Below are 17,329 nucleotides of genomic sequence, written 5' to 3' on the forward strand. Positions count from 1 at the left end.
GACTGGAGAAAGGTGGTGGGGATGTAAGTCCAGTACCGTAGTTTGGAGGAAATGGAAACTGCTGTGCATTTGCCTGGGGGACCCGGGGGTTGCTCATAGTTGCGGGCATCCCACTAGGAGCCACCATGCTTGATGTCATATTCAACCCTTGGCCTCTCATCATCAAAGTCCTTTGCTGAACTTGCTGTTGCTGATGCATCTGTCTCTGGCGGAGATGCTGGTTCAGGATCTCCCGCTGCCTCTGGGCCAGCATCTGGGCATTAATAGGTGCCTGAAACGGGGGCAGCACAGGGTGGAAAACGTTGGAGTACACACAGGTTGAAAAACAAAGTGTATATTAGAAATAGGATAAAAATAATGGTACAGCCTTGTGCAAAATTATTTGAAAAATACATTTATATGGAAAGAACACTGTAGAGCTGAACAACTACTGGTGGTTGAGAATGTGAGCTTCTAAGTTCTACAGAGATGATTATTCCGAAACGTGCCATGACGTACACAGGTAAGCCCAATGTGAGCACCAATTAACTGGAGGCTCGAAGTGAGAGGACCTCACGGTAAGTCCAGTCCCTCCTGTCAGAGGACTCTGACGTCAACTTTGAGAATGGCAATTCAGAGTCTCATTCAAGTCCAAAGGGGAAACCAAATCACTGTGCCAAAGGGTTCCTGAAGCCCTTCAGAAAAGGCTGAGCAGAGGCCGGGAGAGAGGGGGCAGGGGCAGGTGACGAGAAGAGATGCCGGCACTTGGGGGCCCTCGCAATATACAGCCGACCCTCATTATTCGTGGATTCCTTGTCTGTGCACTCCCTTCCTCACTAAGATTGATTTGTATCCTAAATCAAATATTCACAGCACTGCCGTCATTTATAGATACGTGCAAAGCAGTGGGTAATTTGAGACACTCCCTGTGCCTGCTCCCTCCTGACTCCGCCTTCTGGTTCCCACCCTCAGACTGCATTAGGTGAGTTACAGGACTATTGTCTGTGAGTTCAAATGTCAAAGACTGAACAATACCCATTAAATAAGCTGTTTTCAAATGGAAACATACCTAAAACAAGGTCATGTATTGCTAGGTTGCTGAAAATGTTGTGAGCAGAGGCTCATAGGAACCTAACCCTCTACTTCTCCTAGGAGCAGTAGTTCTGTGTCCGCTAATTCTTGCTTGCAATAACTTTATGGAACACAACATGTGAATAATGGAGTTGCCTGTAGCTGCAATAACAATGGCAATGGTTAAGAGGAACCACGAAAGATGACTGAATGATGTTACAGATCCCCTGTGGTCGTCAGAACATCTGGCACCTCAGTTACCTCACGTGGGGCATCAAGGGGGGAGAAATGGACCCAGCGAAAGCTGACGGAGGGGCTGCCCCTTACCTGTGTTGGTACTCCAGGCCTCAGAGTCAGGTTGGACACATTGGACACATTGCTCATTTGATTCATAAGGGGCTGGCGATTCTAAATGGATACACATAGGAATCAGGACATTAAAAAACCCCTATGAATTTTATTTCAAATCATCTTCCTAACAAAATCACCTTCCACCCAACATCTGCCTGCTGCTGGACACTGAAGCCCCGGGCTTGTAGCTGGATTCCTGTGGAAGCCAGTTCTGAATGAGGTGTCACATTGCTTATAACTGGGAAATTATTTTGGACTGTTTGGAAAACAGCTGTTTGAAAGGGAGGAGAATGACCAGAAAAGGAGGCCAAGAGGAAGACTAGAAAAAGGCAGGTGCTCATCACTCAGAGAAACGAAAGGAGATTGGAAAGCCCGCAACATGATTACCTGTTGCATCACAGAAATCTGCTGACAGGGACCATTCTGTCACAGATAGGACTCCTGACAGGAGCAGCTGGTGTTCTGAGTGCTTGGTTTGGGCTCGGAACTGTGCTGGGTCCCTTAAATATACATATACTGCCCTGTACTGTACAACAAGCCCATTTTACAGAATGAAAACTGAGGCTCAGAGAGCTCAAGATTAGACCATTAGTAAAGAATGGAGTTAGCGTATGCAAGGACAGCTACTCTGTACTGGAGTTAGTGGAGGAGAAAGAAAGAAAGGAGTAGAAAGGAGTATGAAAATCATAGAAAGGCTTCCGAGAAGTTATCACCCTCCTAGAAAGCATGGAATGAGATCGAAGGCATCCAAGGGACACACAATTACTGCTCCATCTGACATCTGTCCTCCCTGTGCCACCCACCCTCCACCCTCCACCCCAGGCTTCCAGGCACTCACAGAGCACATACCTGCTGTGCTTGGAGGCGATGCTGCAGTTGGAGCCTCAGCTGATTCGGCTGGTTCTGCACCAGGCCTGTGGGCCTGAGGCTGGGTCTGGGCTGCATGCGGAGTGTGGCGTAACTGGGCCGCTGCCCCATGCTGTGGAAGTTGGGGTCCTGCATGGGAGAATAGCTCCCCTGGGCCATCTGGGCCTGAGACGCGTACTGCTGGGGGAAGACGGGCGCCTTCTGCTCCAGCATCATGTTGGAGTCCTGGCTCGAGAACTGGTCTGGATCGACTGCCTGGCTCTGAAGAGAAAGCCCAAGGAATAAACAAAGAAATAAAGAAACTAACAACAGCAGAGGGAATGTAAGGCTGGTTTCTCTCACTGTCAGAGATTTGAAGCCTTTTATACTGTCCTCACCACACAAAGGTACTTTTAGCTTGACTTCACTTTTCTTTCCAGGAAAGCCTTTATGTGAGGCAGGAAGCCGGGGTCAGGCGTGACGTCCCCGTCACTTCTTCCCAGGGAAGGGACCCATGGGCCATGACTACGAAAGCTGTCTACTCACTCCACCAACCAGATACTGACCTGGACTTTCAATGTGCCTGTTTCATGTTTTCTTGATAGATTACTCATACCTGCATAGTTCATTTCAATGAGCAACCACCTTGGTATCTAGTTGGGATCAGCAGTTTTGGGGTCCCCACCACCATTATTCCCATTTTGCAGATAATGAAACTGAGACTTGGAGAGGTGAAACAAATTGCAAGAAGCCGACCTGGGTTCCAGTCCAGTCTGTGACTTAGGACCTGAGCTACTCACCAGTATGATACACTGCCTTTATTTTATTAAAAAACATATACCTTTATTGATTTCAAAGGGGGAGGGAGAGGGAGAGAGAGAGAGAGAGAAACATTGATCGGTCGCCTCTTGTATGTACCCTGACCAGGAATTGAATCTGCGACCTTTTGGTGCATAGGACAATGCTCTAACCAACTGAGCCACACCAGCCAGGGCCCCATGATAGTTTTGAAAATGTGGATGGATCTTTGTGGGGGAAACTATTCATTGTTGAATTACTATTCTAACTAAATCCACAAAACTACCTCAGAACCTTAAATATCTGCCCACCTGTAGTCCTGGCTGGTGTGGCCATTGTTTGGGAATCACCTGGTGCACCGAAAGGCTGCTGGTTTGAACCCTGGTCAGGGCTCATGCCAGGGTTGCGGCTTAATCCTTGGTAGGGGGTGTGCAGGAGGCAGCCGATGGGTGTTTCCCTCTCACATCCATTTTACTCTCCCCCCCTCCCTCTCTCTCTAAAAATCAATTAAAAAATAAATATCTATTTGCCCAATTTTAACAGAGAGAGAGAACATTTAATTTCCATTTTCAAAGAAAACACATTTCTGATGAGTAAAAATAAAGTCCACTACTACTTCACATTTCGCAGCCCCACCTACTAATAAGCACACTTCCATAATTCAGTTTCACATGATATAACGATGGTGTATTTGATGAGACAAAAGAGAAATACAAAGAAATGGAAAAAATAAGACTAAGATATTAAATGATGAAATGACGCCAGTTTTGATAAAAACAATGCACTCAGCAAAACCCAGGATCACATTTTTAAATGTCACTGAGACAAAACTCAAGGACAACAACACTGAATGCTGAATTCTAACTATCACCCGAGGCAAAGCCAGCAGCCACACAGGAAATAGTTAAACTCCATTTTCCTTTCTTGCTGTATTTCAAGTTATATCAAGTCATTTCTTTCCATTTTGCTGTTCTCAGTATGAATTGACAAGTCTGAACTCCCACTTATGTCTGCGAACTGTGGGGATTATGACGAGACTGTTTTTAATGCTTCAGAAGTCTCCAGTGACTGCCCCACCTTCATCGCAGACCTCACGGCACGTCAGACGTGCAAGAAGTCGACCCGACACTGGGAGGTACTTTTTAGTGACAAGAAACAAAGATGATTCATGCTGCTAAGAGAGGAAGACAGAAACACGACCGTGATCGTCTTTTCTAGGTTCCTCCTTATACAGTGAATCAGGAAGGCGGCTTCACACCAACTTAGCTAGGTAGCCAGCTTCAGAAAGGCTACGCTAGTTCATGAGACTGTCTATGATATTACTTAAAATTAATTATAATTTATGATATTACTGCTATAAAGTAATCTTACAGCAGAGACTTACTTTAAGTTACCGACTGATTACCAGGAGGAAGGAAGCTAACTGAGTACACTAAAATTGGTTAACTTCTTTACATTCCCACTTATGCTTAAATATCCTAAATATTGTTGTGGGCTAAACCCATGCAAAGGTCAAAATGATTAATGAGTTACAGCAACCTCTAAATTGACTTCTGCTACCGTATGTGCAAAGTATTCTTTTAGAACAAATAGTTTCCTATCACTGGCCCACAAATGTAAGATTCGTATGGTGATCATGGAGACTGGGTTTCAGAGGAAAGCATTCAAGGCCATCGGGGCAGCAATGTTCCATTCTGCGGGTCCCTCCCTGTCGTTAGGTGAGCTGGACCTGTGTTTCTGCCTCTCAGCTGAATAACCCAAATTCTACGTAAAGCTCATACCCAGTGTTTTCCGTTCTTGGGCCAGAGTTTATGAGGGAGTCACAAGGAGAGGGGGAGAAAGAAGCCAGGGCTAGAGTGGCACGAGGTGAAAAGGTATTGTAAAACGCAGACTGCACATTATCTGTGGGCAAAAGGAAACGAACATCTGTGCCCACGAGATGCTCAGCCCCGCCAGCTTCCGCCTGCACGTACCTGGCTGACCAGTTCGGGTATTCCCAAAGCTCTGTCAATCTCCTCCAGGCCATCGAAGTTCCGCAAGGCCAGGTAGAGCTGGTCCAGGAGGGCGCCCTCGTCGCTGGGAGACTCGGCGGCAGGGTGTGGGCACAGCAGGTCATCGGGGGAGCTGCCGAACGGCTGCCTGCAAAGACAAGACTTCGGCTTGGGCCCGTGGAAAAGCTAGCTGATCGCAGAACATTGTTATTCCTTAAGGACTAAAGTCTCAGTTGCCTTCTAGGGTCTTTCTAGTAAAATACTGTACCAGCTGGACACAGAACAAAATGACCTATGCGAGTCCAAGGCCCACCTGGCCATTAATGTTTCCACAAATGGACGCTGACCCCACAAGCACATATATATTTACTTTGCACTGAAGTGATCAAAGGACTTTTCCTGAACTTTACTAGGAAAGTCTGATTGACTGAATGGTCCTATTTCATAGGAGGCTGTGCCGACCCACCCGGGAGAGGCCAGAGCACGGGAGGCACATAAAAGCCACATGAATTTCTGAACTCGGCTGTCGCCAGACTAAACTTGACTGGACTAACAGGAGCCTTCTTAGTCACCCATAAGCAAGACTCGGAAACATGAAAGCCCTCCTGAGTTGGCCAAGAGAAGCCGATCATGAACCTGCAAAGTATGTTTGCTAATCTATATGGTTATAGATGATAAAACCATAATATTAAACTCCAAATTCTATGGTATATAAAACTCCCATCATTGAAATTAACTGACAAATTGGGGGAGATTTTTAAAAAGAGCTCCTGAGTCACTTTAACACCAACGGGGAAATGATACTCATCTTTCCAAAATGGTCTAAATTTGTACCCTTTGAGTTACTATATGATGTCTTGGAGGAAATAACTTCATTCTTAAATGAACACAGATTCATCAAGGGATGAAGCTGCTTCTTTAGCCCAGTTGAATACGCCATGTTTTCTGAAGATAGTTGAATATGCCACATTGGCCTAGAATCCAGAAATCCTGAAATGCTCATTACTAAAGCCAACAATTTCCAAAAGTTGTAACAACACAGTACATTAAAAGTAATCTAGACTCTCCACTGATCCCTAGTTACTGGTAAAGAAAGGCACCCCAGCCCTAACTGGTTTGGCTCAGTGGATAGAGCATTGGCCTGCGGACTGAAGGGTCCCAGGTTCGATTCCGGTCAAGGGCATGTACCTTGGTTGCAGGCACATCCCCAATAGGGGGTGTGCAGGAGGCAGCTGATCAATGTTTCTCTCTCATTGATGTTTCTAACTCTCTATCCTTCTCCCTTCCTCGCTGTAAAAAATCAATAAAATATATTTTAAAAAAAAAGAAAGGTACCCCATTAAGTGTCCCTTGAGAATACCCTCACCTCCTGTCCCTGGCTCCAAGCCTGCAGCCCCACTGCCTCCGAGGCACTGGGCCCAGTTAAAGGACATAGTAGACCTCACATGAGCTACCAGCAGTTACACGCACGCACCAGCCACTCGGGCTCCCACCCACACTCTCAGCCTCTGCTCTCACTGGGGACTCTCCACCTGCCTCCTCTCCCCACCATGGCTGTGGTTCTCGGTAAACAGCAGGCACTGAAATAGCTCCCCCACGGCCGACACCTTCCCAGAACTCACTTTTAAATACAAGTGTGATCCGATCACTCCTCACCGCTGCTTAGGGAGGAGCGACCAGGAGAAAACCACAGGACTGCATGTCATGGCGGCAAAGGCAGAAGGAAAGGCCCGAGGAGTGACCAACATCTGGATGTGGTAAACTTCATGCAAAAAGAGCTCAAGTCGGCCAGAGTGGACGTCGGCTCTGTACCAGGTCTCTTAGGCTGAGACCTCATTCCCCAAAGATGCTATTCACGTGGGGCATTCAAGTATTTCCTTTGTCTAGCTTTTTTTCAAAATTTTCAATTCCTGTTTCTCCAGAAGCTTCATTCCTACATACACCCCTGGCCCCTCATCTCTCCACTGGTGATAGGCTCATGGGAAACCGTACCATTACCCTCACTTTTCACATGCATTCCCAAAATCCTGCAAAAAAGTAGCAGCTACTACATGAGAAATAGTCAACACAAGAAACTTTACTCTCACGTACGTTTCAAACAACAGAAAACCAAGTTAACTCAAAAAATCTGAATTTAATGTGAAAGCAAATCTTTCATGAAAGACGGCGATTCTATTTCAAGAAAAAAAGTCACTTTTATAAATCCAACAGAAATCTTCAAACAAATCATCTATACATTTTGGACTATATTTCAAACCTCTCTTTTACGTTCCAGGCGAGCTAAGGAAAAAACACAATGGAACTACAGAAAATGGAAATTCAGCTACAATCAGTGAGTATGGGGATATGTTAGAGATTTAACATACTGTCCTTTTGAAATATGTACATAAACTAATGCTTGGTTCATAAACATTAACAAACCCATTCCTAAACAGGTGGGTTGTAAAAATATAAAATGGTGACGGTGACACTAACAGAGGGGATTTTTAAAAAGCACTGCTTTCCTTTTGTTTCAAGAGGGATGTTGTTAGAACCTGTTATCATCACCTCTGAGGCTCTATGGCAGTAAGATTAGCTTGAAGTTGGTCTTAACTTCTTCCAAACTCAATTATTTAAAATACAATAAGTGGGATGAGTGCCTGGAAAGGCTGGAATAACTTCTAAAGTGGCGAAAACACTTTGTTCACACAGTTCTTAGACAGAGACAGCCGGAGACAGGGACCGAGGGGTCCGCACAGGCCACGGTGAGCCCCAGAACCTGCGTGGCACAGCTCACTCTGCATTTGGACTCAGTAAAATCGGAATTCTTCCCTTTTAAACCAACCAACCAACCAGAACTCTCATCTGTTTGGGCAACTGAAAATCCTAATTTTGGGCTTAGGATGAGTTCCCTAGAAAGTCATCTTTCACATTTCATTCAAAAACAACTATCAAGTGTTGGATTTAATTATTGCACTATATTTTTATTATGTGTAAATTTCCATGGAAATGGCTGGGTTTATTTTATTTTTTACTATTTTTATTTATTTCAGAGAGAGAAAAGGAGAGGGAGAGAGAGATAGAAACACCAATGATGAAAGAGAATCATTGATCAGTTGCCTTCTGTACACCCCCTACTGGGGATCAAGCCCGAAACCCGGGCATATGCCCTTGACCGGAATCGAACCTGGGGCACTTCAGTCCGTAGGTTGACGCTCCATCCACTGAGCCAAACCGGTTCGGGCTAGGTGGGTTTTAACATACCAAATAGACATATTTAGCAAAGAACAACCCTCCCACACTGTGAAATTAGACTCAAAGTCTCCCGGTCTGTTCTTCCAGCCTCACTGCCACTCACGGTGCAGTGGGAGGACCAGCGGTGCTGGCATCACCTGGGCTTTGTGGGGAAGGCAGACTCCTGGGTCCCACCCAGACCTGCCTCTCAGTGAGACTCCAGATGCAGTTCACAGGCACAGTGGGGTTTGAAAACACTTGTTTTGCTGGGCCAGTGTGGCTCAGTGGTTGAGCACTGACCTATAAATGAGGAGGTCATGGTTCCATTCCTGGTCAGGGCACATGCCTGGGTTATGGGCTTGATCCCTGATGGGGGGCATGCAGGAGGCAGCCGATCAATGATTCTCTCTCATCATTGATGTTTCTATCCCTCTTTCCCCCTCTTCCTTTCTGAAATCAATAAAAACACAACCCCCTTAGCGAATGGCATACAGCAGGTGAGCACCCTTCCTTCTTTAGACAGTTATTAAGCAGTTTCCTAAATCCTTTCTTTCACTGCAATAACCAGCTCTCTACTTTTCTCACCAAACCTATTGCTGGGCACATATTCACCTTCCGCTATTTTTTAAAACGTCATTGAATCCTTTATCACTCACTTTACAGAAAGAAAAACGGGCACACACTGCAACCCTGCGCTGCGCAGCCCCGACTACGATGAAAGCATTACATCCCAGAGAGGGACTCACTCAGAAATGTGCATTTTTAAGCAGCTCTGGAAATGAGGCCTGCCTGGGTGAAGCTCCAGAAACCCTGCTGACTTTCATCATTTGTGCATTTGATAAGAGAATTATATGATTTGAGACTAGAATAATCCCAGAAGGACATAAACATTCACTCTGCAAAAAGGTCTTCATGGAGCCTCCAACCCCAACTCTTTTTAAAAATATATATATTTTATTGATTTCTTACAGAGAGGAAGGGAGAGGGACAGAGAGTTAGAAACATTGATGGGAGAGAAGCATCGATCAGCTGCCTCCCGCACACTCCCTACTGGGGATGTGCCCGCAACCAAGGTACATGCCCCTGACCGGAATCAAACCTGGAACCCTTGAGTCCGCAGGCCGACGCTCTATCCATTGAGCCAAACCGGTTAGGGCCAACCCCAACTCTTTACATATGAGCCTCAAGGCCAAATTCCTCCAGTTTACGTTTTCTAAGAAGTTTGCTTCCTGGAAAGCAAAGCCTGCATTCTGTGAGGGCCCACTGCCTCCTGCTCAGGCCCCAGCTCTCTCCCTGCCCTAGGCTCTCGCCCACCCGGCCAGCTGGGCAGTGCCATCACTCAGGGCTCAGTCCCCTGTGCAACCTCGGCTTCCGGTGCTCTGCTAAAACCCAGTGAGATCGCGCAGTATCACAACGGATGTTGCCTTTGCCGGGAATAACACAGAACAAAACACAGCGATGAGCTGAAACACAGGCATTCTCCGAGCCACGGGTGATGAGTGCGTTTTTCTCTATAAAGCAAAGCGAAGTCAAAGAGCTACCCTGAGACTGCTGGGCTGAGCTGAGGGACCCTGGGGGAGACCCAAGTAAGTAGTGACGTCACATCTGGCAGAGACCACTGCAAATTCTCCCTTAATAAAAGTGCCCTCAACTTCAATCCCAGATGTTTCACTAACTGAGATCTGTTATGAACTCCCAGTGTAATTACCAACGTACTTAGGGAAATAGGTCAATCATTGGATTTAGAACTTCAAGAAATCCAGATATTGAAAGTATTGAATAAAAAAAATTAGAAATAATGATTAATGTAATATTTAAAGATATAAAGATAAATTCACAAAAATAGCCCTAGCTGGTTTGGCTCAGTGGATAGAGCATTGGCCTGCAGACTAAAGGGTCCCAGGTTTGATTCCGGCCAAGGGCTCATGCCCCGGTTGCGGGCTCGATCCCCAGTAGGGGGCATGCAGGAGGCAGCCGATCAATGATTCTCTCTCATCATTGATGTTTCTTTCTCTGTAGCTCTCTCCCTTCCTCTCTGAAATCAATAAAAATATATATTTTTAAAAATCACAAAAATAAGCAAGCAGAAAGAGGTTATGAAAAATAACCGGGCAAATAAAACTCTTAGAAATGAACAATATATACTAAATACCAGGTAGTATCAATAAATCCACACCTAGACACACTGTGGTAAAGCTACAACGCAGCAAACACAAAGAACTGTTCAAAAGCAATTAGAAAGAAAAGATCACCTACAAGGAAATGAAAATGATTAGACTGATAATCACAACCAAAAAAACTCAATAAATTTGATCAGACACCACATCCTTTTTCAAAAAACTATTTCAACGGCTTAATGTACAAAGTCTGAATTCTTCAGTTTGGTTAGGCACCAGCTATTAAAAGGAGAGGACTGACTTTGGGCACAGGCCTGTGTAAAATAACGTACAGAACTCGGAAAGCAGCTCTCCTGGACCTCCTGGGGGCCCAGGACTCACCTGCTCTGGCTGGCGAAGGAGGCCTGGTCTATGGGCAGGATGCTCTCAGGCCACGGGGCGGTCTGGTTTGGAGGAGCTTGCTGTTGGCTATACTGGGCGCCCCCCATGTTCATCTCTAACTCAGATGGCCCTAGAAAAGAAGAAGACAAAAGTCCAAAAATCTTACAGCCTGTAATCAGGGAAGGATCTGTTTCTGTTATGTAATACAAAGCAAAACATCTGGTTTTTAGAAAATGAAAAAGATAGGAGGAACACTAATCAGGTGAAAATAAGACTCTTTGTTCTGATACAGAAATACAGGCAGTGAATATCAAGGCTAATCACCGCTTCCAGGGTGGTGCAGAGTAGCAGCTCTACGCCTCTTCTTGCCCTGAGGACCCTTTACATTTTGTCAAAAAAGATTTTGTCTATGTGGGTTGTATCTTACTGAAATTTACTTTGTTGGAATTAAAATTGGCCAATAGAAAAAATATTACTTCATTTAAAAATCATTATAATAAACCCAGTATATGTTAACACAAACTTTTTTGAATGAAAAAACAAACAAAAAAACCCAACGCCACCTTTACTGATGTTGTTTTACATTTTTGAAAATCACTTTAATGTCCTTTGACAGAAGAGAGTCAGAATTTCCTACTTGCTTCCACATTCCAGCCCCGCGAGAGAAGGAGAGTGAGAAGGAAAACAGTGTCTTAGTGTGATTATGAGAATAGTCTGGGCCTGGCAGACCCCCTTTCCAAAGGGCGCCGGAGTCCTGGGCCGTCCTGTGAGAGGCGCTGGTCTGCGCGTGCTCCTGAACCTACTGGGCTCAGTGACTCTCCAGGGAGTAAGGGTGGAGCAGAAAGGAGGCCAGTAGCTCAGACATGCTCATTCTTAATAGCTTTTAGAGGTTTAAGGCTAATGATGATATGAGCTTTTTAACAATTTTACTGTTATCATTATCTATAGACCTGTCTTCCATTACAATAGATTTCCATTATAATCAGAAAAACTCATGTGTTGTATGAAAGGAGAGAAGGTTAGCACTCCCCTTGACAAGGATGGAAGAGGCTCTCGGGCCTAACAACACACATACGGTTAAGGCATTGCCACCTACTTCATGGCATCTAACCACTGTTTTTTAATAAAGAAATAAAATAAAAAAAACACACAAAAACTCAGTTATATAGCAAAGCTCAAAAGCAAGAGTGTTGCCTTTCAATGATGAAAGACTGAAACTAAATTAAATTTCTGGATATAGGTATTTATTATAATGTTTTTTAAATGAAGAAATATTAAAAAAAATTTCCCAGTTTAATTTTGCATGGAATTCTGGTCATTTTTTTTTAGCATTTCTCATGCAACCTCAAATGACAAGAATGTCATCTTTCAGAAACAATAACCCCAAATGCACTGAGCACTTAAGCTGCTGGTTAGGAAAACAGATGCCAGAGGTGGGATGAGGAGTCTGCACCTCCTGCTCCAAACAACCATGGCACCTTTCCATCATCAGTTAGCTCCTAGTCATGGCACAATATCTAAGTATATGAAACAGAACATAAACGTCAACTTATCTGAGCTATGCTAATGTAGAAGAGGAAGGTTAATATGTCAATGATTAAAAAAATAATCTTGAGTATGAGCTGCATTGACCATTAATATGTTTTAATAATGGCTTTATTGAGCTATAATTCGCATAGCATACAATTTATCTCTTTATAGTATACCATCCAGTGGGTTTAGTATATTTACAGATTGTACAACCTCCATAACAATCAAGTTTAGAATATTCTTATTCTCCCCCAAAGAATGACCATTGGGAGTCACTCCCCATTGTGCTCCCACCCCCAGACCCCCAGTCCTAGGTCAACACTAATCTACTTTCTCTACAGATTTGCCTATTCTGGACATTTCATATAAAGGGAGCCATGCAATATACCTGACCATTAATTTTTAATAACATGTGAACTGTATCCAAACAAAATTCTACTGATCCTCACGATTTGTGAGACGTTCCGTAAGACCTGCACCTTCGTGAGGACCTGGGAGAGTAGGTTTAACAGTGGAGGGCAGTGGCCCAGGAACCCGCACTTGAAGGTCCTGAGGTGACCCTGATGTTCACCCAGAGTTAGGAACCACTGCTGCATCACTGAAATGCTTCTCCAAAATACACCATTTATATGGGACACTCACTGCCCATATAAGCTGAAATTAGGTAATTTAATGAAAAGAAAACATCACAAAGGTAGCTGGCTCTCGTAGATAACTGAAAAACCTTTGAGTTTCTATACAGAGTTCCAGCAAAATCCCACTCATGACAGCATGACATGGGGGACACCTAAATGGCAAATTAGGAACCTGTCTTGGGAGCACTTCTGGAGCTGTTAGTCTAGGAAAGCAGAAGCAAAGCCAGGAGCACCACCTTACCTAGATTCATGACCTGAGACTGAAGCATCTGCCTTTGGCCAGGCTGGCTGCTGGGTCTCATGGGGATGCTGGCGGCTGGATTCCGAATCATACCTCCTTGGAGCGTCCTGCTCATGGCGCTGGCGGTAGCAGCACAGGTGACTCGCACGGAACTCTGTGGTGCCCACTCCCCAGATGGCATGGTGGGCCGGGCGGCGTTACTACCTATCATCCCTGAAGGCAAGCCAGAGAAGACAGAGACATGCAGAAACTGAAAACATACTCAGCACGTGTGAACGCCACACAATCTTACTCTGAGCAAGACAACCAGTCTGCAATACGCAGCTAGCCCAACAGCTAAGGCCCTCACTGGGACAGATGTGGGCCGTTGGCTAAGAAATAAGAATTGGCAATTACTACAAAGTTTTTTACAACACGGACTTGCCACTCTGTATAGTTCGGAAAAGCTGTTAAAATTGTTCCCATATGTACTCAGAAACAGGTGCTGTGGCGTGTGGATAACCCCAACTTCCTTCCTCAGGAAGTGAATCACATTAGCTGACACACACGTCAATGCTTTACTTTCCAAAAGGGAGGTGAGGCCAAGAGGAACAAGGTAAAAAACTGATCATCAATACTCTAATCACAAACGAAAATCATGGAGACTATCCCGTGAAGCCCACTCCTATGCCTTTCAGAGCATTAGAATTTGTTAAGCTTTAAAATTGCCGGGTAGCCTCCAAAGCATGGGCAATGACCTGATCTTTCTACTATGGTTCTTTGTAGCCAAGGCTGGGAACTCCTACTACTTCAATATGCCTGGACCATCACATTCCTGAGTATATATCTAGAATGGGTTCGGGCAGACTGGTAAAAATCCTTTTATGCTTGAGATGTTAATAGCTGGTTGACCACACATCATACAGGAGCACGACACTGGCAAGCAGGATCGGGAGTCTGCTTTCCCTCGCTCGGCCGCCGAGATGCTGGCAACGGCCAGAGATTTGCCAAGACTTGATATTCTAGAAGTTCTGGAAAAACCCCAAGTGCGGACCCTTCATTTTGAAATGTTTAATGACGGATGTATAAAAGCTCTGCTTTCAAATACATGACTTGCTTTCATTTACTTTAATTATAATAAACAACTAAAAATAGGGTACATTTAATAAATGGAGCAGCCATGTATGGTGGGTGGTTTTTTCCTGGAGAATGTGCTCCGTTAGGATGATTGAGAGTGAAGGACATTTAATTAGGTTGAAAAAGTTAGAACAATATTATGGTAACATGTATTTAACAAACTATTTTAAGATTAGATTTAAATTTTACAAATATATAATAGGAAATAGGCATTTTAGCTTTCAAAAAATCTATTATCGAAACGACATAACAAGATTATAGAAAGTCCAGAAAGCAGAAGGTAAAACCATCCTTAATTCCACAACATTAATGCAATTATAACTGGGAGAGTTTCTCTCAGCGTTTTCTTTTTCAACAAAGCACAGGCAATTAATTGCATGATGACAGCTTGAATACCAGTGGTCTCTGGGCTGCTTAGAATTGAATACAGGTATAGCCCCAAGTTCTTATGTCAGGTTCCCACAAGGACTCAGGTCTTCCTGGATTCTGCTAATAAGAAGCCACCTTTAATAAGTCATTGGCTCCTGTTCTCTTATAAAATTTACATAAACCAATATTTTATTTCTAGAAATCAATAGTCTTAAAAATTATGCAAAATTTATATGGCACTATTTCTGTGAATATATAAATTAGTGAAGTAGTAAGTTCCTGGCACTTAGGATAGGTACCCAATTAGTATTTGTTGAATGAACTATTTTAATACAGTATGGTTCATTGCTTTATGAAAAACAGAAAGTAAAAAAATCCATCTTTCCCCCTTAAATTGAACTCTTATTTTCAGTTAACTATCTAAATGGCAAATGTTTACAGGGATTACATACTAAGCTAAAAACAAAAACGAACAAACAACCCCCCCCCAAATTAAACACCCACCAATATAAGTTCTTTTGATAATATCTATTATTTCAGTACCTTTTTCTTTAGGCCCTCATTTCAACAAAAGAAGAAAGCTATAAATTGTAAGCAGTTCTTCATAAAAAACTGGAGATTTATCCTGCAACCCGGGCATGTGCCCTGACTGGGAATTGAACTGTGACCTCCTAGTTCATAGGTCAACGTTCAACAACTGAGCCACACCAGTCGGACTAAAGTTTTTATTTTTAGTGAATATTTTTCTGAATGAGAATGGTATCATTTACAAGCATGAAAGGTTGGCTGAATTTTAAACTTTTATTCTGAAATTCTCCAAACGCAGATCATCAATTAACGGGAAGTTTTGGGATTATCAGCAGATTATCATGAGAAGCTGGCAACCACCAAATTATTTTACACACACCACCACAATGTCTCCAACAGCAACGGGAACAGAAGTGAAATGAGCCTATGGTATAGGAGTAATAATTAGCAACTTCTGAAAGTAATGATCACAGAGTAAAAGGCCAGCTTCCTGGAATGCTCTCCGATGCTTCCTGTACCACTCTCATGGTGAAAATCTGTACACTTTTCTTACATTCAAATGTTAGCTTCTAACATGAAAAATTTCATTGGAAGAATTCTACTAGTTTGATGTGGATGAAATACATCATTAGGTTACAGAACCCAGTAAAGTAACAGTGCATTTGAGCCCTTACCTGTGCTACTGTTCCCTACATTTCCTTGGTTTCCTATCATCCCTTGGTTACCCATCATTCCTGGCTGAGGTATCACTGAGTAGGGACTATTGTTTCTGATTGGTGGGAAGGGTCCAGCACCAGTTGGGCTTTGCAATGTGATGTCAAGTGGTAAATTCTGGTTTGGCAATAACCTGCCCAGTTGCCCTGGTCGTGGGTTATTAAAAGCTAAGGAGAGAACAGATGAAGATTAAAGGTTAATATCAGGAAACAAAAGTAGTGTTTAGGAAAAATGCTGTCTGTAAAATAACAACAGATATGCATGTCAGAGACCAACTGCCTAAACAAAAGACAAATTCAGACAAAAAACAAGCAGTGTCAGAGCCTCCCAATCTAATCAACAAACAACTAATTATTCACATTCTTACAAAAAAAGAAAAAAAGAACATAACATGGCTGTCACTTACCATATATTTTTTCCCAATACTAGTCTCTAATATTCAATTGTATTTGCTAAGTAAACCACTCATATGGTGTTTTTCATGTTACATTATTAGAATTTAGTAGTATTGCTGTCACAGCTATCTGCATACAGCACCAAACCCAGAAACATACGGTTTGAATGTTACAATTACATGTCGATACTAGATTTTCCTAGAAGAATTAGGTTCAAGGTGTTGAATTTCAGTGGAAGTGAAAATCTTCAAGTGTAAACTGTTACCTGAAGTAATTATTTATGCTTTAGGACCCTAATCTTTACTCTTCTAAAAACAGTTTTTTAGAATTCCAGATACATTTAGATTTGAAATGATTCTTAGGGTTAGTTCCCAAGATTTATTGTGTAATAAGCACTACACTAGTGCACTGTACTATTACATATACAACCGGTAATTTGATATCAATGCTATTTAAATTTTTTTAAAGTATAAAGATATTATAAATTACAATTTATAGCACTAATGTATTAAATAATACCAAGTTTTCACTTTTTCTGAATTATTATATAAACATAGTATGAAATAGAAAATTTAAAAGAAATGGTTCTTCACAATCAATAACAGAAATAAAATATTTAGAAGAATTAGGGCTTGGAATAGAAATGATATACATGCTTATTCAGGGCTTCCTCACGGCTAGTTATGTGGGTTACCCATCAATAATTTGAACACTATTAGGAGGTACAGATGGAGGAGAAACCATGAGTTCACTTGCAGTTTGTCCTTCAATTCCCCTGGATAATGAGCATGAACTTTCTAGTTTGTTTCTCACTCACTTCTCAACTCTTTGACTTGTGCTCTCCCATGGCCCATAAGTAATCCTCCATTCCCCAAGAAATAGGCAGGTTTGAGAGATAACAGTAAAAGCTCGACTTTGTTTTACCCTTTTTGGGATGATCAGGAATCACTTGAGAAAAGATCTAGTAAATAAATGTACCCTGTGATTTGGTTGATAGGTGCCATTTCTGGTTTGAGAACCAATGCTAAGCTTTGGGCCAAACTGTTTTTGGAAG

At 43.0% G+C, this 17,329-nt stretch overlaps 1 protein-coding gene across 7 annotated transcripts in view; it reads right to left on the bottom strand.

Moving 5' to 3' along the window:
* Positions 1–17,329, bottom strand: part of NCOA2 (nuclear receptor coactivator 2) — a 249,509-nt gene that overhangs the window by 9,501 nt on the left and 222,679 nt on the right. For 5 of the 7 annotated variants that reach the window (XM_014539821.1, XM_014539820.1, XM_005866358.2 and 2 more), the window contains 7 exons: positions 15,841–16,047; positions 13,154–13,366; positions 10,748–10,877; positions 5,019–5,184; positions 2,251–2,529; positions 1,378–1,458; positions 37–271 (listed from right to left, as the gene is read on the bottom strand). In XM_014539821.1, the coding sequence (XP_014395307.1) occupies positions 37–271; positions 1,378–1,458; positions 2,251–2,529; positions 5,019–5,184; positions 10,748–10,877; positions 13,154–13,366; positions 15,841–16,047 (1,311 nt within the window). The remainder of the gene's footprint in view (positions 1–36; positions 272–1,377; positions 1,459–2,250; positions 2,530–5,018; positions 5,185–10,747; positions 10,878–13,153; positions 13,367–15,840; positions 16,048–17,329) is intronic. The other 2 variants (XM_014539824.1, XM_005866357.2) reach the window with 1 other exon arrangement.

This window comes from Myotis brandtii, unplaced genomic scaffold, assembly GCF_000412655.1.
Source record: "Myotis brandtii unplaced genomic scaffold, ASM41265v1 scaffold23, whole genome shotgun sequence".
NCBI classification, from domain to species: Eukaryota; Metazoa; Chordata; class Mammalia; order Chiroptera; family Vespertilionidae; genus Myotis; species Myotis brandtii.